Source organism: Notolepis coatsorum (assembly GCF_963971535.1).
Source record: "Notolepis coatsorum genome assembly, chromosome: 5".
NCBI classification, from domain to species: domain Eukaryota; kingdom Metazoa; phylum Chordata; class Actinopteri; order Aulopiformes; family Paralepididae; genus Notolepis; species Notolepis coatsorum.
In genome coordinates, this window is record NC_140169.1 from 5,181,145 (window position 1) to 5,203,774 (window position 22,630).

The 22,630-nt window shown below is 41.4% G+C and overlaps 1 protein-coding gene across 1 annotated transcript in view; it reads left to right on the forward strand.

Moving 5' to 3' along the window:
- LOC311229255 (inactive dipeptidyl peptidase 10-like) overlaps window positions 1–22,630 on the forward strand; it is a gene marked incomplete at both ends in the record, with an annotated part of 310,035 nt that overhangs the window by 205,844 nt on the left and 81,561 nt on the right. Inside the window, one exon of the mRNA XM_084315322.1 lies at window positions 10,044–10,163. Coding sequence (XP_084171448.1) covers window positions 10,044–10,163 — 120 coding nt within the window. The remainder of the gene's footprint in view (window positions 1–10,043; window positions 10,164–22,630) is intronic.

The window sequence follows — 22,630 nt, forward strand, 5'->3', positions numbered from 1 at the left end:
CGTTAGCTAGTGGCTAAGCTAGCTCACGCTAACGTGGTCACTGATTGACCTCTCGCACACAATTAATGACATAATGCAGACAGCCATACCGGTGACAATGTTTAGCTTTTAGTGCCAAATGATAAGAGTCTGAGGCGGAGTCTCAAAAGAGAATGTTGAATATTTATTTTGCATTAAAAATGACAACAGTGCCTCTGCAGTAGCAAACCTAAACGGAGCAGCCTGGATAGGAAGTGCGCAACAACGTATAATGTCCGTGCGGAACCAATGTACCAACAACCATTCCGTGGGTAAACTCATTGAGCTTAGTTGTCAATTAATGATACTAATACTAATCTATACAATCACCTGTTGTTGAATAAATACCATTACTTTCTAGTTATTACTAAAAAACAGTATATATAAAACAGTAGCTGTAAAAAAGAAAAGAGAAAAAAGTTTTATAATTTATATAATATAATTTTTTTTTTTTTTATGTATGCACTGGTATCGGATCAGTATAACCAGACATAGACCACCTCTAACTCTAACCCCTAACCAGACCTAGACCACCTCTAACTTTAACCCCTAAGTTAGGGTTGTGACTTAGAGGTTGTCTAGGTCCGGATAGGGGTTAAGAGTTGGTCTAGCCCTTTACATCCATCTATCTAAATAATAATAATAAATTATAATGAATGCTTAACTACCCCTAAGTTACCCTAACCAGACCTAGACCACCTCTAACTCTAACCACTAACCAGACCTCTTCCATGTGGCACTTTAACACTGACCTCAGAATGTGATTTTAATAATGTTTTTATGCAAGCAGATTGCAATCAGTGTGTACTACTACTAGTACTACTGTGTGTTCTGTTTACTTAGTTTACAGTATCCTGTTATAGAATAAACCGCTGCCAGACACAGCAGAGAGAGAGAGGACAGACATGACAGAGAGGACAGACACAGCAGAGAGAGGACAGACATGGCAGAGAGAAAGGAAAGACACAGAAGACAGACAGAGTTCAGCGTCGTCTCTCTGGTCAGAAACAACGTCACCACATCCGTAATGCTCTTTTTGATGCAAAAACATATACTGTAGGAGCAACAATACATTGGACCATGTCTACACCAACATATATATACTTCCTGTGTATCACTTGTGCCACCGACTCAGATTCCCCTAGGTTAAAAAATAAATACGGAATTTAAATCAGAAAATGTTCCATGTTGACTATTTCTGACACGTTTTTTTCCGTTAACTAAAAATACACAAAAATGTCATCCGGTTTCGTTGACTAAATCTAGACTAAAACAAAAAAGACAAAATTGAGACAAAAAACTGACTAAGACTAAAATGCTCAGACATTTAGTTGACTAAAACTGACTAAACTAAAAATAAATGAAGATGACTAAATATGATGAAAACGAAAAAGGAGCACTTGACACATGACTAAGACTAAAACTAAAATGAAAATAGCTGCCAAAATTAACACTGCATGTAGGCCTACATTGTATATTGCTGTTGCACTTTACTGTTACAGTAAAGTTTGGATGCCAAACTTATTTTTGTTGTACTGTACTCGTGCTGTATAATGACAATACATTTGAATCTAATCTAATCTAATCTAATCTAATCTAATCTAATCTAATCTAATCTAATCTAATCTAATTTAATCTAATCTAATCTAATCTAATCTAATGACGATGGGAAAGGGTATCTGGCAAGAGACCAGGCTCTGTTCCTTTCTCTAAATAAATCAGATGGTTCAAGAGAAACATCTATCTTTTATCCACATTTTCTTTAAAGGTTTAAAATGTTTATTAATAACTGAGAGAAAGGTCTTTGTGAAAGAATCCAGAGCTAATTCCACATCAGGGATGTCAGGAGTGTAGTGGATGTCATTGTGAAAGAGATCCATTAAAAATGCTTCCGGTTAGCAACTAGATGGGGTAAGATGCATGTCTGTGGAGCTCCCGGAAGAACAGTGAGAAATCTGGGAATAAAAGTGTGGAATATAAAGATAAAACATTCATAAGAAAAGGAGGAAGGGTAAGAGAGGGAACATGAGTCGGAGAGGGTAAAATATACGGGGTGGGGGGCAGCTATATTGAACCAGATAAAGGCATTAACGACATCAACATTGAGGCTGACGCAAGAGATGAGGGACTTCAGAGAGGAAAATGGGGCATGAGAGTAGAAAAGCTAACTGATGATAGTGAATACTTGGAGGAGAGAATGACAGAAGTGGAAAGGAAAAGTTTGAAGAAGGTGAGGGGAGGGAACCAGAATGGCGATGAGCGGACTCTGGAATGATGGAGAAACTGGAACAAAGACAAACTGAACAGGAGGGGAGGTCTAGATGAGAAAATGTGAAGATTGTCGAGGTGGGAGAGGAAGAGGAAACAAATGGAGGTTTAATGATTTTGTGGAGAGACTTTTAAGAGGAGGACTGGAGATTTAGAACGAGACACAACCAAATACACAGCATGCACACCACTGCACACTGGGGAAGAAGCCCCCTGCGGACCGGCCACCCAGATCTGTAGTCAAATTCTTGAGCTACAGAACCAAGGAAGAGGTAATAACGGTGCCATGGAATAAGAAAGGACTCCCTTAGACAAAGTAGGAAGTGCCACAAGCGGTAAATATGTGTTGATGCAATGTCCAGTCCGCTTCCAGACTCCTTTCCCGGTGCATTTAAGAGTCGTCTACCAGAAGGGAGTGGTAATGTACAACACAGTGGAGGAGGAAAAGAGGAATGGAGATCGGGACAGCGAAGAGACCGGAGTCTGATTGATTTGATTGATTTAAAACTGTATTAACAGATTGCAGAATGGGTACAGTACAGTATGGCTCAATACACACAATTGTTAAGGGGATGCAGACCAGAGAAAGACTTTCGTCTTGTTTACATCAGGGTCCCCCATTTTCAATTCATCATAACACATGACATACATGACATACAGATAGACAGTACTGCTACATCTAGACATTTATGACATACCGGATTTACAAATACAGTACTGTTTGTGATACAAAAATAGTCTAAAAAAGAGAGTATACATTTGACGAAGAAACTGTACATTGGAGGAGGTTGGGTAAGTGGGGTGGAGGGGGGGATTGGGTAGGGGGGGGGGGGGGGGGAGTCGCTGGCCAGAAGGCTGAAGGGGATGAAATGGAGGCTAGGAGGAGGAACAGCAGTTTGACAACTTGTAATAAGCAACTTATTTAAAAACAGTGCCAGTCAGGTCTCTGTCTCCCGGGGACGACCCGGTTTGGATCCGGCTTGTCATGTTTCTGCGTGCAGGGTCCGGGGCTCAGCTTTATATATAATAATAAACAGGTCCAGTTCGGTTCCGTGGACTACAGTTTTGGGTTCGGATATGACTTTTTGGACCTGTGAAGACCTCTTGTTCTCTCTCTCTTTCCTCTGGCTGTCAGGTCTGAAATGCAGCTCTCAGGCCTTGATTATTGAATTGGCCCCAGCTGTGTGTACGCCCACGTGCCAATTGGCTGCAGATAATGAATTGTAGAGTAGTGGCTGCCATGTGTGGCAGCTAATGGAGATCTTAATAAACAACAATAAACAGCGGTTAATTACATCTCCTAGCTGGAAGCGGTGTGTCCACTCACTCTGCACTATGTTGTGTGGTCCAGGGGCCACAATATACAATATTATTTGATTCCTTTCCACGCGCCACTTCATGCTTCATTCCCTCCCGTTAGATAAATATCGACCTAAAAATAAAGATTCAGATTTAAATTGTCCATCAAACTGCATCACTTGAAATGTGTTTTCTTTTTTAGGACCTGGCGTTCCCCAAACCACGCTACACAAACTCCATGACATGAACAGTAAGTGGATCACAATAATGGACTATTTTTTTCTGTCTACCCATAAACTGTCAAGTGTTTGTTCAAATATATGCTGGGGCAGTTGCCAGGTCAAATTCTTGACAAGTGGGTTATTGGCTGTACATGGAGTGTGCTCGTTTGAAAGGCAATTGAACACAACTGTCTACCAATAGACTGGGGGTAAAGGGATATTTCACTTCTACAAGTAATCTAGCGACCATTGCTGTCCCTGCCGCGTGTAGCCTTTTTACAACGCATCCACGTTTCCGGGTTCCCGTTTGGCGCTCTGATTGGCCAGGTCATATGACATGTGCGCCCAATAGCGTGTTTGCCCATTTCCATGTCGAACAGCCTGCAAACTACCTGGCGTTCTATCGCCATGCTCTAAGACAAACTCTAACCTTAACCAACTTCGAAAGAGTGCCTAAGCTTAACCGGCAAAAGAACTTGCCGTCACGCTCTAAGACAAACTCTAACCTTAACCAACTTCGAAGAGTGCCTAAGCTTAACCAGTGTAGAAACTTGCCGTCCCACGATTGGTGCTCATGTCACATGACCTGGCCAATCAGAGCGCAAAACGGGAACGCGGAAACGCGGATGCGTTGTAAAAAGGCTTCAAGCGTCACTGCCATCCTCTGTCAACACCACCATTTCTCCGAGGTCTCAGGCTCCTGATTCACGTCCTGCATTTATATAGTCCTGGGCCCTCATTCATCAAGTTTTCTTGGAAAATGTTCTATTTCCACACGTAAGCACAGAATTTAGAATGTGTGCACGCACAAAAAAAACGGGATTTATCACATGTGCGTACACAGGTCCTACGCACACCTGTCATGCAGTGGCGAATCCTTGTGGAAGCCAACGGAAGCCATGCCTCCCTATAAATTTCATATAAAATTATGAAATATGAAATATAAAAAAAAAAAAAAAAAATTAAAATATAATTTTTTTTTAATATAGTTTACATTCATTTTCATCTGTGCATCTGTGTTTTTTTTTTTTTTTTTTTTTTTATGTCTCCCTCTTCTCCTTCTCACTCCCTCTAACACACTGTCAGACTGTGCTCACTACTGCAGCTAGTATAGGAGAGAAGCAGTGGGTAGGTCTCTTTCTCCAGGCTTCCAGCATTATAGAGTGAGTCCAAACTCCAAATACGATCCTAGCCAATCAGATTCGAGCTGACTGCCACTGGCCACACCCTAAAAGTTTAAAACGGAGCTGGGAGGAAGACGTTCAGCATAACATTCCACCTGGAGGCGGGGCAGGTGCCATATTTTCCCCTCTGCACTCTGAACATTGTATTAACCCGTAACTGTTCCCACGGGCCGAATATTGCCCCGATCCTCGCGAGATTAAATCCACGGGGACCTCTCGGCGTGCCGAAGCTTTTCCTAAATCACTTCCATCATCGAAAACGAGGGGAAAAGGTCGGCTCGCGACCCTGAAAATGTCGCGTGATTTTAAAAACGCTGTATTAAGTGAGCCTATTATGGGATCCACGCGAGCTTTCTATCGTGGAAACATCTGGGCGTCCCGCAACTTTTACTGATTCACATGTAGCCCCTAAAATGCTTAGAAAAGGAAAACAGAAAGCGTGGAATAAACTCGCCGAAACGGAAAAGTGTCCCACGGGCGCGCCGTGATTCCGATCCGCGTGAAAATATTCACGGCCATAGAGGAGACCGTGGGACACCTTTTTGCAACCGAATATGTGTCTCGAATTTGCTCCCACGCGGCGCGCAAAATCGCGCAAGGAAAAATCGGACCAAAAATTAACCAATGCTCCAGCAGTATTAATGACCCTGATGTAAACAAGACAAACGTCTTTCTCTGGTCTGCATCCCCTTATACAATTGTGTGTGAATGAATGAAAACTTTATTAACAGATTGCAGAATGGGTACAGTACAGTACAGCTCAATACATACAATTGTTAAGGGGATGCAGACCAGAGAAAGACTTTCGTCTTGTTTACATCAGGGTCCCCCATTTTCAATTCATCGTAAATGTGTATTGAGCCGTACTGTATTGTACCCATTCTGCAATCTGTTAAATAAATAAAAATAACGTTTGACTGGCCGCCGAGCCATACTGTAGTGTACATGGTGACTGCTTGACTTAAAAAAAATAAAAATAAAAAATTATTAATAAAAATATTGAATAATTTTTTTTTTAATAATTTTTTTTTGGCTTCCCCTGTTATTTTACCCACGCGACGCCACTGCTGTCATGATAAATATCACCTTGCTTCTACGCTGAGGCTCGTGCACACTTTCACGTATTTGCATACCAAAACCGCCCCGATTAACCATATACGGTAATGGAACACCCCCATGAAATGTGGAAAAATGGACTAAACCGAGGGAAGCGTGTTATGAGACAGGCTGACAGACGTGTACACGTACGGTGATGTCGGATATGATATCTATTAACCATTGCTGCCTGGGCAGCGCAAAAACACTAATAAAGACCGTGCTGGAATATGACTGCCTTTTTCCGTTTTGTTTGATTAATACCCAGGGATTAAAGTTCTCCTAAATTTTATTCCAAATCGCGACGGATTTTCCGTCAATTTTCTACCTGCTGCATATGATTTCTAGAGGCATACAATCTATTTTGATGTCAGTATTGGGTAGCCTATATAAACAATAATATGAGAGCATATACAGGAACAATGAATCTCACTGCCATGTATGATGTAGCCTGCCTATGTGATCAATACATGAACTTGAATTCCATCATGTTTGTGTGCGGGAGCTCACAAGGCTGTTGTCACAATGGGTGGTAGTACAGTAATAACAGTCTACACAATATCACGGTGGACCATGCCATGTAGCCTATGTTCTATTATGACATGATCTGTGATGACAAATGTTCTAGAATGTTTGATTATGACATCATACTCTATAAAAACGTGAACTTGAATCCCATCATCATATTTACATAGTCTGTCCACTATCTTTATTACTTTGTTATTCCCCCCCCCCATCTATGTAAAGCGACCTTGCATGGGTCTCTTGAAAGGCGCTATGTAAAATGAAGCTATTATTATTATTGTTGTTGTTATTATTATTATCATGTCTGTGTGCTGAGCTCAGTGAAGTTTCAACGGAGCGAGGTAATCTATTCTAATCAACAAATTGAAGTAGAAAGCATTCCGTTGTGGCCAATCTTATTTGGAAACATGACACAAAATAATAGTCGCTTTTTATTTGAAACAATATTTAATGGCGTTTGGAGGTGGGTGTTCTGCTTCTGCCCCCCGTGCCAAACAAGCAAGCCAACCTCTTGTTCCCGCATGAGCCCGTTATAATTACACTACTGTTGCTATTTTACAATGAACTATAATGAATTACGGGTCATACAGAAGTTGAACACGCCAGTGTTGGAAGTAATGCACGGAAGCTTATTTCCGCATTGAAACGAATGCATTAACTGAGGAGCGCATATGCCGTAGTAACGATATTCTACCATTGGGCGTCAGCTAAGCATGCTCAGAGCTGTGCGTAGACATAAGCCAAAAGTCAAGCACAAGTTCAAATTGATAGATCCCACACTTTGCTTAGAAATGGTCATACGCACGGCTTAAGCACATATCTGTGCGTACGTCACGTTGATACATGAGGGCCAAGGACTGCATTTATATAGCAGCTTTTATCCAAAGCTCTTTACAACTTATGCCTTACATTCACCTATTCACTTATACTTTCACACACCGATGCCGGAGGTAACCATGCAAGGTGCCAACCTACTCATCACGAGCAGTTTGGGTCTTCAACATGCTTCCCGGAGGAGCTGAAATTGAACCAGGAACCTTCTGATTACCAGACAACCACTCTACCACCTGAGCCACTGTCGCCCCCATGTCCATTAATTTTGAGGACCAACTCTAAATATCATACTTCTGAGGGATAAAAAGTATTCTAAATTTTGCCACATTGTCATTTTGATATAAAAAAAAAGACATTAGAATTCACAAATAGTAGGCTATTTCAAAGCCGTTCTGAACAATGTACGTCTCACTCCCTCTCACATCATTTTAATTTAAAAGGACATTAGAAATCACGTTAAAGGCGTTCTAAAATAAAAAAATAAATCTTAGAAAGGCCGATTTAAAGTTCCAACGTCCCTGTTTGCATCTGACAACACAGTTGCTGAACTGTACATCTGTCAGTACACACACACAACAGAGCCAATTGAAGTTGCATCAGGGACTCTGCGAGAGCGGCGTCTGGGGGATGATGCTTCTGCGTTAGATAAACCATCACGCTCTTCCAGTCCTGCAGGCGCAACAGCGCGATGTTGATTAATCCACTTATTATTGTAATCACATCATTATATCCTCCATGGGTCTACGAGAGAAACACACATCACTGAATCAGGTCAAATCAAATAAAATCAAATGTATTTGTAAGGCCCGACAACACACGTTAATGTCCCCATGGGCCGGACACGTCTTCTTTAAACAAGTCAAGAAGAAACATAACAATAAGTCAAGAACAAAACAAGAACACCATAAGGTCCAACACATTTTAAATAAATGCAAATAAATGAATGAATGCAAACACTCCCAGACATACACCACGCGAAGGTAAGGAAAAACTCACTAAAACCTAACAATAGGGAAAAATGCACCACAGGCAGTGTGGAGGAGAGAAACCTTAGGGGGGGGGGGGGGGGGTTAGAGAGTTCCCATGTTTGTTGTGCTGCAGAAAAGCAGACATGGGAGACATCCTAACTAAACTAGACAGATTAATCTAAAGGTCAGTCCCCGACCAGGTGAGATCAGGGTAGGTTGAAGGAGAGAGAGAAAAGATGGGTCTTAAGCAGGGATCTTAAAAGCTTCGACAGAGCAGGCGCCCCTGACGACGGCAGGTAATTTGTTCCACAGGTAGGGAGTGCGGTAGACAAAGGCTCTGTGGCCGGCGGATTTCTTTTTAACCCTAGGAATCGATAGAAGCCCCGCATTTTGTGAGCGCAGAGCACGAGCGGGTGAGTATCGGGAGATGAGATCGGATAGATAGAGCGGTGCAAGCCCATTTAAAATTTTGTAGGTGAGGAGTAGCACTTTAAAGTCAGATCGGGCTTGAATAGGAAGCCAGTGTAGGGCGGACAAAACTGGTGTGATGTGATCAAATTTTCTAGTTCTAGTTAGTATCCGTGCAGCCGCATTTTGCACAAGTTGAAGATTTTTGATGCTTGAATTAGGTAGGCCTGAAAAAAGTGCATTACAGTAGTCCAGACGTGATGAGACAAAAGCATGAATCAGGGTTTCAGCATCAGCCAGAGTTCAAATGGGGCGCATTTTTGCGATATTACGAAGATGGAAGAAGGCAATTTTGGTGACATTTTTTATATGTGCATTAGGTCCCAGGCATTGTTTTCACCCTCATGTATTAGATGGGGGAGGGGGGGGGTGCATTGAGTCTCTACGAGGGTGTTCAATATAATGTACACAAACGACCATAATGAACATTTATTAATCAAGCCGGATATCTTATCAAATTAGTTCTATAGTAGGATTTGAGATATGCTGCTAATTTTCAATTAGATATTCAGTTAGTGTTGTAAGCATTTATTAAAAAAGAAGACATTTTGTGTACATTTCCATCTGATATGCTTTTCTAAAGGAGCCTTCTCATGCGGTAAATGGATTGAATTTATATAACAGCTTTTATCCAAAGCGCTTTACTACTTATGCCTCACATTCACTCACCGGTGCCAACCTCATGCTCATCGGGAGCAGTTAGGGGATAAGTGCCTTGCATGCCGGGAGGAGCCGGAATCGAACCGGGAACCTTCTACCAGACGACCGCTCTACCTCCAACAACATCCCCAACATCCCCATTATTATATATATATTCTTTATGTATTTTCTAAAAGTATTATTTCATGTATTCAGAAAGTATACTAACATTGTGTTAAAATTAAACCACTCAAAGTCTGAGTAAAGCAAATTCAGAGATTTGTTTCTAAACACATTATGTGTTAGAAAATAGTTGCTGAAAACTGAACTATGTAGAACTGAATTGTGGAATTAGTCTTTCACCATTTTCTGTATTTAGATTACGCGTACAGCACAATAATGACTCATACTAAACACGTGCTATGAATTAGTACGTGAAAGTACCACAAATACATAGAAAAGTACTTTTGCTCTAAATAAGTGTATTGTTGTCTTTGTCCTATTTGTTTGATGTGTTTGAACAGGAACTCAGACTCTGGAGAAGAGCGTGGAGTTAAGAGATGCACTGATGTACAGAAACGTCCCCCAGAGGCAGCGCAGGACTCTACTCATCAATGACTTTGGTATTATGCTGCTTATCACTGGTATTATGCTGCTTATCACTGGTATTATGCTGCTTATCACTGGTATTATGCTGCTTATCACTGGTATTCTGTCACCACGTGGTATTATGCTGCTTATCACTGGTATTATGCTGCTTATCACTGGCATTATGCTGCTTATCACTGGTATTATGCTGCTTATCACTGGTATTCTGTAGGGCTGACCCCTATTAGTCGATTAGTCGACTAATCGGTCGAAAGGAGTCGTAGTCGACTGCCAACCTCTTAGTCGAATACAAAAAATAAAAATAAAGAAAATATTTAAAAAAATATTATTATTATTCTTTTTTTATCATTCTTTCCAAAAGAAAAGAGGCTTAGAAGCGTGGCTAACGCTAATGGCACGCATACCAGAGGCTAACTGCCTACGAAAACCGGCACAGAGGCACTGAAAGAGGATTTCACCCATCTAATGAACACACTAGACTAGACAAATATCAAGATGTATCCATCAGTGGACCAATTGCATACTTTTGCAGAGGACAAGAAGCCTTCATTCGACTCCTTCAGACATTAAGCACCCCCCACAGCCCAAATGGAATGATATGAATTTTTTATTTTTTTTTTATATTTTTTTTTGTTGACTAATATAGTCAATTATAGTCGACTATCCAAATCCTTAGTCGGGGACATGGTATTATGCTGCTTATCACTGGTATTATGTTTCAAGTTTCAAGTTTCTTTAATAGTTGTCATACAGAAGTACAGAATACTTTTGTACAAAATGCTTCTTACTGTTGCGCTCCAGAGACTGTGCATGACAAGATAAGTATGAAATAAAAACATAGTAAAAATTAGAAGTAAAAAAAGAGGTCACAGTGTTCAGTTTAGACATATGTACAATGTTCGTAGACGTAGTTACCATACAATATACAATACTGTGCAGTGTACTAATATACAATACTATATAGTGCAAGGCATAAATGGACGAGGTGCAGTTTAGGTACAATTCACAGTAGGTGTACGAGTTGTAGTGCAAATCCTTTATCAATAAATATAAAGTGTAAGTGTGTTTGTGTGATCTAAAGTGTGGAGAGTGGGTGCTGCAGTGAGTTGTTTGTTTGAGTGAGTGTGTGCGTGTGGGTGTGTGTGCTGTGTGCATTTGATGGTTGTTGCATAGTGATTATTGTTCGTTTAGCGATTATTGTTCGTTTAGCAGCCTGATGGCCTGGGGATAGAAGCTCCTTCTGAGTCTTTCTGTGCTCGCCATAAGACTCCGGTATCGCTTGCCTGACGGCAGCAGTTCAAAGAGGCAGTTGTTCGGGTGCTGCTTATCACTGGCATTATGCTGCTTATCACTGGTATTATGCTGCTTATCACTGGTATTATGCTGCTTATCACTGGTATTATGTCACCACGTGGTATTATGCTGCTTATCACTGGTATAATGCTGCTTATCACTGGTATTATGATGCTTATCACTGGTATTCTGTCACCACGTGGTATTATTCTGCTTATCACTGGTATTATTCTGCTTATCACTGGTATTATTCTGCTTATCACTGGTATTATGTCACCACATGGTATTATGCTGCTTATCACTGGTATTATGTCACCACGTGGTATTATGCTGCTTATCACTGGTATTATGCTGCTTATCACTGGTATTATGCTGCTTATCACTGGTATTATGCTGCTTATCACTGGTATTCTGTCACCACATGGTATTATGCTGCTTATCACTGGTATTATGCTGCTTATCACTGGTATCATGCTGCTTATCACTGGTATTATGCTGCGTATCACTGATATTATGCTGCTTATCACTGGTATTATGCTGCGTATCACTGGTATTATGCTGTGTATCACTGGTATCATGCTGCTTATCACTGGTATTATGCTGCTTATCACTGGTATTATGCTGCTTATCACTGGTATTATGCTGCGTATCACTGGTATTATGCTGCTTATCACTGGTATTATGCTGCTTATCACTGGTATTATGCTGCTTATCACTGGTATTATGTCACCACATGGTATTATGCTGCTTATCACTGGTATTATGCTGCTTATCACTGGTATTCTGTCACCACGTGGTATTATGCTGCTTATCACTGGTATTATGCTGCTTATCACTGGTATTATGTCACCACGTGGTATTATGCTGCTTATCACTGGTATTATGCTGCTTATCACTGGTATTATGCTGCTTATCACTGGTATTATGCTGCTTATCACTGGTATCATGCTGCTTATCACTGGTATTCTGTCACCACATGGTATTATGCTGCTTATCACTGGTATTATGCTGCTTATCACTGGTATTATGCTGCTTATCACTGGTATTATGCTGCGTATCACTGGTATTATGCTGTTTATCACTGGTATTATGCTGCTTATCACTGGTATTATGCTGCTTATCACTGGTATTATGCTGCTTATCACTGGTATTATGCTGTGTATCACTGGTATTATGCTGCTTATCACTGGTATTATGCTGCTTATCAGTTGCTTATCACTGGTATTATGCTGCTTATCACTGGTATTATGCTGCTTATCACTGGTATTATGCTGCTTATCAATGGTATTATGCTGCTTATCACTGGTATTATGCTGCTTATCACTGGTATTATGCTGCGTATCACTGGTATTATGCTGCTTATCACTGGTATTATGCTGCTTATCAGTTGCTTATCACTGGTATTATGCTGCTTATCACTGGTATTATGCTGCTTATCACTGGTATTATGCTGCTTATCAATGGTATTATGCTGCTTATCACTGGTATTATGCTGCTTATCACTGGTATTATGCTGCTTATCACTGGTATTATGCTGCTTATCACTGGTATTCTGTCACCACGTGGTATTATGCTGCTTATCACTGGTATTATGCTGCTTATCACTGGCATTATGCTGCTTATCACTGGTATTATGCTGCTTATCACTGGTATTCTGTAGGGCTGACCCCTATTAGTCGATTAGTCGACTAATCGGTCGAAAGGAGTCGTAGTCGACTGCCAACCTCTTAGTCGAATACAAAAAATAAAAATAAAGAAAATATTTAAAAAAATATTATTATTATTCTTTTTTTATCATTCTTTCCAAAAGAAAAGAGGCTTAGAAGCGTGGCTAACGCTAATGGCACGCATACCAGAGGCTAACTGCCTACGAAAACCGGCACAGAGGCACTGAAAGAGGATTTCACCCATCTAATGAACACACTAGACTAGACAAATATCAAGATGTATCCATCAGTGGACCAATTGCATACTTTTGCAGAGGACAAGAAGCCTTCATTCGACTCCTTCAGACATTAAGCACCCCCCACAGCCCAAATGGAATGATATGAATTTTTTTTTTTTTTTTATATTTTTTTTTTGTTGACTAATATAGTCAATTATAGTCGACTATCCAAATCCTTAGTCGGGGACATGGTATTATGCTGCTTATCACTGGTATTATGTTTCAAGTTTCAAGTTTCTTTAATAGTTGTCATACAGAAGTACAGAATACTTTTGTACAAAATGCTTCTTACTGTTGCGCTCCAGAGACTGTGCATGACAAGATAAGTATGAAATAAAAACATAGTAAAAATTAGAAGTAAAAAAAGAGGTCACAGTGTTCAGTTTAGACATATGTACAATGTTCGTAGACGTAGTTACCATACAATATACAATACTGTGCAGTGTACTAATATACAATACTATATAGTGCAAGGCATAAATGGACGAGGTGCAGTTTAGGTACAATTCACAGTAGGTGTACGAGTTGTAGTGCAAATCCTTTATCAATAAATATAAAGTGTAAGTGTGTTTGTGTGATCTAAAGTGTGGAGAGTGGGTGCTGCAGTGAGTTGTTTGTTTGAGTGAGTGTGTGCGTGTGGGTGTGTGTGCTGTGTGCATTTGATGGTTGTTGCATAGTGATTATTGTTCGTTTAGCGATTATTGTTCGTTTAGCAGCCTGATGGCCTGGGGATAGAAGCTCCTTCTGAGTCTTTCTGTGCTCGCCTTAAGACTCCGGTATCGCTTGCCTGACCGCAGCAGTTCAAAGAGGCAGTTGTTCGGGTGCTGCTTATCACTGGCATTATGCTGCTTATCACTGGTATTATGCTGCTTATCACTGGTATTATGTCACCACGTGGTATTATGCTGCTTATCACTGGTATTATGCTGCTTATCACTGGTATAATGCTGCTTATCACTGGTATTATGCTGCTTATCACTGGTATAATGCTGCTTATCACTGGTATTATGATGCTTATCACTGGTATTCTGTCACCACGTGGTATTATTCTGCTTATCACTGGTATTATGTCACCACGTGGTATTATTCTGCTTATCACTGGTATTATGCTGCTTATCACTGGTATTATGTCACCACGTGGTATTATGCTGCTTATCACTGGTATTATGCTGCTTATCACTGGTATTATGCTGCTTATCACTGGTATTATGCTGCTTATCACTGGTATTATGCTGCTTATCACTGGTATTCTGTCACCACATGGTATTATGCTGCTTATCACTGGTATTATGCTGCTTATCACTGGTATCATGCTGCTTATCACTGGTATTATGCTGCGTATCACTGGTATTATGCTGCTTATCACTGGTATTATGCTGCGTATCACTGATATTATGCTGCTTATCACTGGTATTATGCTGCGTATCACTGATATTATGCTGCTTATCACTGGTATTATGCTGCGTATCACTGATATTATGCTGCTTATCACTGGTATCATGCTGCTTATCACTGGTATTATGCTGCTTATCACTGGTATTATGCTGCTTATCACTGGTATTATGCTGCGTATCACTGGTATTATGCTGCTTATCACTGGTATTATGCTGCTTATCACTGGTATTATGCTGCTTATCACTGGTATTATGTCACCACATGGTATTATGCTGCTTATCACTGGTATTATGCTGCTTATCACTGGTATTATGTCACCACGTGGTATTATGCTGCTTATCACTGGTATTATGCTGCTTATCACTGGTATTATGCTGCTTATCACTGGTATTATGCTGCTTATCACTGGTATTCTGTCACCACGTGGTATTATGCTGCTTATCACTGGTATTATGCTGCTTATCACTGGTATTATGTCACCACGTGGTATTATGCTGCTTATCACTGGTATTATGCTGCTTATCACTGGTATTATGCTGCTTATCACTGGTATTATGCTGCTTATCACTGGTATCATGCTGCTTATCACTGGTATTCTGTCACCACATGGTATTATGCTGCTTATCACTGGTATTATGCTGCTTATCACTGGTATTATGCTGCTTATCACTGGTATTATGCTGCTTATCACTGGTATTATGCTGCTTATCACTGGTATTATGCTGCTTATCAATGGTATTATGCTGCTTATCACTGGTATTATGCTGCTTATCACTGGTATTATGCTGCGTATCACTGGTATTATGCTGCTTATCACTGGTATTATGCTGCTTATCAGTTGCTTATCACTGGTATTATGCTGCTTATCACTGGTATTATGCTGCTTATCACTGGTATTATGCTGCTTATCAATGGTATTATGCTGCTTATCACTGGTATTATGCTGCTTATCAATGGTATTATGCTGCTTATCAATGGTATTATGCTGCTTTTCACTGGTATTCTGTCACCACGTGGTATTATTCTGCTTATCAATGGTATTATGCTGCTTATCAATGGTATTATTGTGAGGATTCGCCTGTCCCTGGACCTTTTTCCTGTGTTTTCCCTGTCTACTCTCCTCTACTCTTCACCAGCCCCCACCCTTGCGATGATTTACTCTCCTCTACTCTTCACCAGCCCCCACCCTTGGACATCCTTGATCCTCTACCTTCACGCACCTGTTGAGAGTTTGCAATCACCTCGGGAGAGTACATAGGTTGCAGACTCCCCTCCAGTCCTTGTCGGGTCGTTCTGTGTTCTGGACTCTGTGTTCGTTCTGTATCTGTATCCACTCTGTGTTCATGGAGTTCTGTACGTTACCATCCTGTACGTTACCATCACCTGCCGTGTCTCCGGCGTGAGACGACGTGCCAGCCATCACCACCTGTCGCCGTTTGCCTGGAGTGGGACACCGTCTTCGCTCTCTAATTCTCTACTTGAGGTTTTCCAGTGTTCCCACTCCAGACGTCAAGCCGGCTCGTCATCGCTCCCGATTCCACGGGAGGAAGGCGTCTCTTCGTGATCCTCGTTCCTGGGGTGAGGCTCGTCGTCGCTGCCTAGTATTCCACGGGACGATGGCGTGTGCCCATCCCGTTCCCCTTGGACCCAGGCTCGTCGTCGCTCCCTAGTATTCCACGGGAGGACGGCGTGTTCCCATACCGGTCCCCTGGGACCCCCTTTGTTCTGCGCTGCCCGTCTGCAGCATCCGAAGAGGAGGAGGAGGATCCCCGTGCCAGGCCCCCGCTGTCGGGCCCCTGTCCCCGTGCCAGGCCTCCGCCGTTGGGCCCCTGTTCCCGTGCCAGGCCTCCGCCGTCGGAACCCTGTCCTCATCCCTGTAAGCAGCTCTGGCCCTCGCCCTGTCCAAGGCCTTAACCCTGTTCTCTGTCCCTGTCTCCAGCCCGCCTCTCCGGGCCTCTGTCCCTGTCCCCCTCTCCAGTGCCCCTGGTCCTGGTCCTTGACATTTAGCCCTGGCCATGTCCCTTAGCCTTAGTCCCTTAGCCTGTTCGCCTCTTAAAGGCACAGTGCCGCATTTCCCATATTTCCTTGACTCTAGTGTTTTTGTGATTTTCCCTTAAAGGGACTGTGCCGCTTTTTGTTCTATAATAAATATTTGCCCTGTTTTGGCTTACTCTCATACCTGTCTTGTGTTGTGCGATTGGGGTCGGTTACAAACCATAACAATTATGCTGCTTTTCACTGGTATTCTGTCACCACGTGGTATTATTCTGCTTATCAATGGTATTATGCTGCTTATCACTGGTATTATGCTGCTTATCACTGGTATTATGCTGCGTATCACTGGTATTATGCTGCTTATCACTGGTACTATTCTGCTTATCACTGGTATTCTGTCACCACGTGGTATTATGCTGCTTATCACTGGTATTATGCTGCTTATCACTGGTATTATGCTGCTTATCACTGGTATTCTGTCACCACGTGGTATTATGCTGCTTATCACTGGTATTCTGTCACCACATGGTATTATACTGCTTATCACTGGTATTATGCTGCTTATCACTGGTATTATGCTGCTTATCACTGGTATTATGCTGCTTATCACTGGTATTATGTCACCACGTGGGGTGACAGACAGTTTGATTACACTGAGGGTGTGAGGGAGCTGATAGGCTGAAGGATGAGGAAGTGCTTCCTGAAGGAGGGGGGTGAGGGGGCTGATAGGCTGGAGGATGAGGACGTGCTTCCTGAAGGAGGGGGGTGAGGGAGCTGATAGGCTGAAGGATGAGGACGTGCTTCCTGAAGGGGGGGGGGGGGGGGGGGGTAGTATAAGGACCACGGATGTCTAGACTTGCTCTCATGGGTTGGACCCTTTAGTTGATGCCTGTGGGCTGGGTGACCCGGGCTTCCTTCCTGGTTGTAACTATTAGGGATGATTTTCAAATATTGTAATAGTCGTTCAATTATAAAATAAAATCTATTGGTTTATGCGAATATCGTTTGGTCTCAAAAATGTAACTTCCCTTACAATGTGTAGTGTATATTCATGAGTTTGGCCCATTCCTAGTTACTATTAAAGGTCCCATGCATTATAAATGGCCGTTTCCAGTGTTTAGCATTGTTTCCTAGCAATGGGGGATTATATCAATGTGGTCTGTGTCTCTAATTATCATATTGACTCATCAGTCTAGTCTCGAGTTCACGAGATCTTCCCTCACTCAACTAAGCCATTCTGATTTGACTGTTTTGCTGACGTAAATAAGGAGCTGATTGAGCTGATTGTGATCCGATTGGCTCTGTGGTTGTAGTCACCGCCCACAATTCGCTCAACAGAGCGAGTGGATTACTTCCTCAAACAGGGTGCAGAGTCCGAGAGAGAGAGAGAGAGAGAGAGAGAGAGAGAGAGAGAGAGAGAGAGAGAGAGAGAGAGAGAGAGAGAGAGAGAGAGAGAGAGAGAGAGAGAGAGAGAGAGGAGAGAGCAAAGGAGTGTGTGTAAAAATGTGTGTGCGCCGTCTTTCTCTCTCCCTCGTCGGAGCATTTAATAATAATTCATTTAATTTATATAGTGCTTCTCAATGACCCGAAGTCGCTGACAATAGTCGGGAGCAAAGTAAAAACAAAGAAACAAAAACAAAGAAAAACAAACTTGACTGCGTGTGTGTCGGGGACGCATCTCTCCTCTTTTTCTCTCCCTCTCTCTGTCTGTCTCTGTCTCTCTCTCTCGCTTGCTCGTTCTCTCTCTCGCTCTCTCTCTCGTATGTATCACGCTGTGTGGGTGACTGTCGCTCAAAGCGCTTATGGGCGGTTTTTGAGTACTTGATTCGAAATATAAAACAATGAATAAAAAAAAAACTTGTTTTTAACGTGGTCCATAGAACCATAGGAATTGTGTAAAGTGGCCCAAATAGTGAAAGGAATAGCAATGCATGTCCCCTAAAGAAAAGTACATCTTATTAAATTTTATAATGAACAGTGTTGGGCTCATGACAAAAAAACGTTATATTATTCCTTGTTACTCGTTTCAAAATTAATAGTATGGATAATTATTTACTTATTAGTCCCTGGGAGCAGTAATTCGTTACATTACTTCCATGACACCCCCCAGATCTGCTTAATTTCTTATACTGTCAAAATTCAGTAGAACATGTGTGCCTCTGTGTTATTGATCACTGTAGCAGCACCTCTGTGTTATTGATCACTGTAGCAGCACCTCTGTGTTATTGATCACTGTAGCAGCACCTCTGTGTTATTGATCACTGTAGCAGCACCTCTGTGTTATTGATCACTGTAGCAGCACCTCTGTGTTATTGATCACTGTAGCAGCACCTCTGTGTTATTGATCACTGTAGCAGCACCTCTGTGTTATTGATCAGTGTAGCAACACCTCTGTGTTATTGATCACTGTAGCAGCACCTCTGTGTTATTGATCACTGTAGCAGCACCTCTGTGTTATTGATCACTGTAGCAGCACCTCTGTGTTATTGATCACTGTAGCAACACCTCTGTGTTATTGAGTCAGACTGTTTAATAACTAATACTAGGGGCGGGAATCACCAGAAACCTCACAATATGATATTATCACGATACTTGAGTCACGATACGATAGTATTGCGATACTAAATACATTGCGATATGCTGAGTATTGCGATATTAATATTGCAATATATATTGCGATTTATTACCTTTTTTCAACTGCAAAGTAAAACTTTATCAACATGTTTTATCTAATAAAATAAAGTTCAGTCTGTTCATCTCACTTCAATAATTTGTATTGCAGAACATGGTATTTTCGGATGTAAACACTGTAATCTGTGTTGCATGTACCTGACAAACTGAACTGTTTGTATTACAGTCATATTCCAACTTAACTGAATGCACATGTGTGTGTGGACTACTGTACTATTACAGGTATTGAAATGAACAATGCAACTTCCTTATACAAAAAAAAAAGATTTAATTGATAAATAAATATCGATACTTGGTGTCCCTGTATCGATACAGTATCGCCACGCAAAGTATCGCGATACTACTACGTATGGATATTTCCCCCACCACTAACTAATACTATATCTAATGCCACTGGTCTGAGAGAGCAGACCTTACAATACAATAATTCCTGAACGCTGTTACGAAAAATACGTTTCTTCTTAAAAGTGGAGCTTTTAAGGTACAATTTTGGCATTCCTGAATGGTTCCCTATCTGGGATTTGTCAGATCAGGATTTCGTAGATGGGCCAGGAATGCTCTGGAATGCTCTGGAACTCAATCTCGACAAACCAGTATCATTTTGAAATGGCTCCAAAAGCACATGGCTTTGTTCTCTAGTTTCCTTTGCTCACTAATAATTATTTGTTCTTATTCTTTCTCATATCTCTTCATCTTTTGTTACCATTATTTCCCATGATCTCTCTCTCTCTCTCTCTCTCAGATTTCAGTCTGCCTCATTTTTGTCATTTAAATAAAATGTCCTCTACATGACATTTGCACCACAATAAAACCCCCCAACCTTTACAAATAATTCAGAAAAGAAGCCTCGACATCAAGCGAGGCACGGAGCACAGCTGGTTTGAAAGCATGTGGACTGAAAACCAGCAGTTTATTTCTCTCTTGCAGCAAGAAGGGTCGGTAACAAGACTTGATCAAACGCACAGCTGGGTCAAATTGGTGAAGGACAATTGATTTCGAACAACTCGTTATTGTGCTATTGTAGGATAGCAGGTGTTTCAAGAGATGTGAGGTCGTAACGAGGACAATAGGAGAAGTCGGGACGAAAGGACTCTGAGGTTTAAACCGGCCTGTCTTCATGAAATGCATCTATACATATATTACGTATTCAAATCATTTTAACATTTTCAGAAAACATTTGTGTTCCCCTGCTGGGGAGCAAACCCAGGGCACCCGTAAGACACTAACCCTAACCTTGACCACACTTTTACCTTAAACTAACCCTAACCTTAACCACACTGTTACAGTACCTTAAACTAACCCTAACCTTGACCACACTGTTACCTTAAACTAACCCTAACCCTAACCACACAGTTACCTTGAACTTACCATAACGTCAAGCCCTAACCCTAACCTTAACCACAGTATGTTAAACTAACCATAACATGGTCTCATTCCCGAACATTTTTCAAAGAGTTATTCTGGAAGACTTATCTTGGAACCACTGAGACAGAATCAATGGGTCTCATTCTCGAACGAAGTTACGACAAAATGTTTAGTCTTAGCCAGATTTCAGCCTATTTAAGACATATTAGGGCTGGGAGTGGGAGTCCTCAAATTTTCCTGAGATCTTATTTGAGAGCAGATCTAAGAGTGCTGAGGAGCACACTTAAATATGCTCTCAGCCCACGATCAAATCTCATGATTGATTGACTCATTTAAAATGTTATTATAACTTGACAGACTGTGTTCTCATAGTGATTCCTTCACGTCAACGCTACAGGCCTCCTTGGAATTAATTACTTAATCATAATTAAAATAAATATGACAATATTTGTACGATAAGAAATTACGAATTTGATGTCGGAAAAATAAATAATATGGATTAATCTGATCACAGGGCAGCTGGATTAACCATATCTGAACCAGCGATTTTGGACAAATAATTACTCAGATATTCAAACACAATTATGCAATAGACTTACACTGTACAAGCAAAACTGTACATTGGAATATTGACAAAACCATACTTGGTCATTTACTGTACATTGGAGGGGGTTGATATAGCTATAAACCTGCATTCCTTCGAATATATCATTAATCAATTAAACTTATATTGAAATACACTATATAGCCTATCGCGCACCAACACTGAAATGACAGTGGATAAATAAATAAGAACTAAAGCTAATCGGTGGAAATAGACTGCATTAATATTCCATAACAAGTCTTGTGTGCGCCTACGAATGAACAGTAGCCTATAGGCTTATGGAATAATAAGCCATACTGCATTCATTCATTACGCCCGCCGTAGGCTATATATATGTCATTCATTCATTCATATACAGTACTGCGCGCGCGCGCGCGCGTGTGTGTGTCTGTGTGTGCGCGCGCGCTGCGGCAGGTGTGTACCGCGAGCTGTATATGATGCCAATACATTAATCTAATCTAGTTTTGATGGGCGCAAGCGTGATTACGAAACCTAGCCGCATTTCTCGGAGACGCTCTCTGATTGGCACTGACTGACGCTAGGTTTCGTAATCACGCGGCTCGCAAAGCACTTCCGCCATTCCATTTCACACAGCTGCGTCACCAGTTGCCTTATAAGGAGCTATGGAGGCGGTGTTTTGTATGCAAATGAGCTGAACGGGAACGCGCTTTGGAGTTTACGACAGAATGCCATTCTCCAAGCAGATATCAGATCATATAATTTCTGGGACCGTTTCAGCCACTTAAGACATATCTCCAGCACGTTCAGGACTCAGAGTGTACTTAGATTATAGATCATAATCATAGATTATGTCTCAGTGGTTCCAAGATAAATCTTCCAGAATATATCTTTGAAAATTTTTCGGGAATGAGACCCAATGACAAGTTCACTCTGAGTCCCCAACGTGCTGGTAATATGTCTTAAGTGGCTGAAACGGTCGCACAAATGATATGATCTGATATCTGCTTGAAGAATGGCATTCTGTCTTAAACTCGAAACGCGCGTTCCCGTTCAGGTCATTTGCGTACAAAACAACTCCTCCAGAGCTCCTTATAAGGCAACTAGTGACGCAGCTGTGTGAAAATGGAATGGCAGAAGTGCTTTGCGAGTCTTGCGAGCCATCAAAACTAGATTCGATTAATGTATTGGCATCATATACAGCTCGTGGTACACCTGCCGCAGCGCGCGCGCACACACACACACGCGCGCGCGCA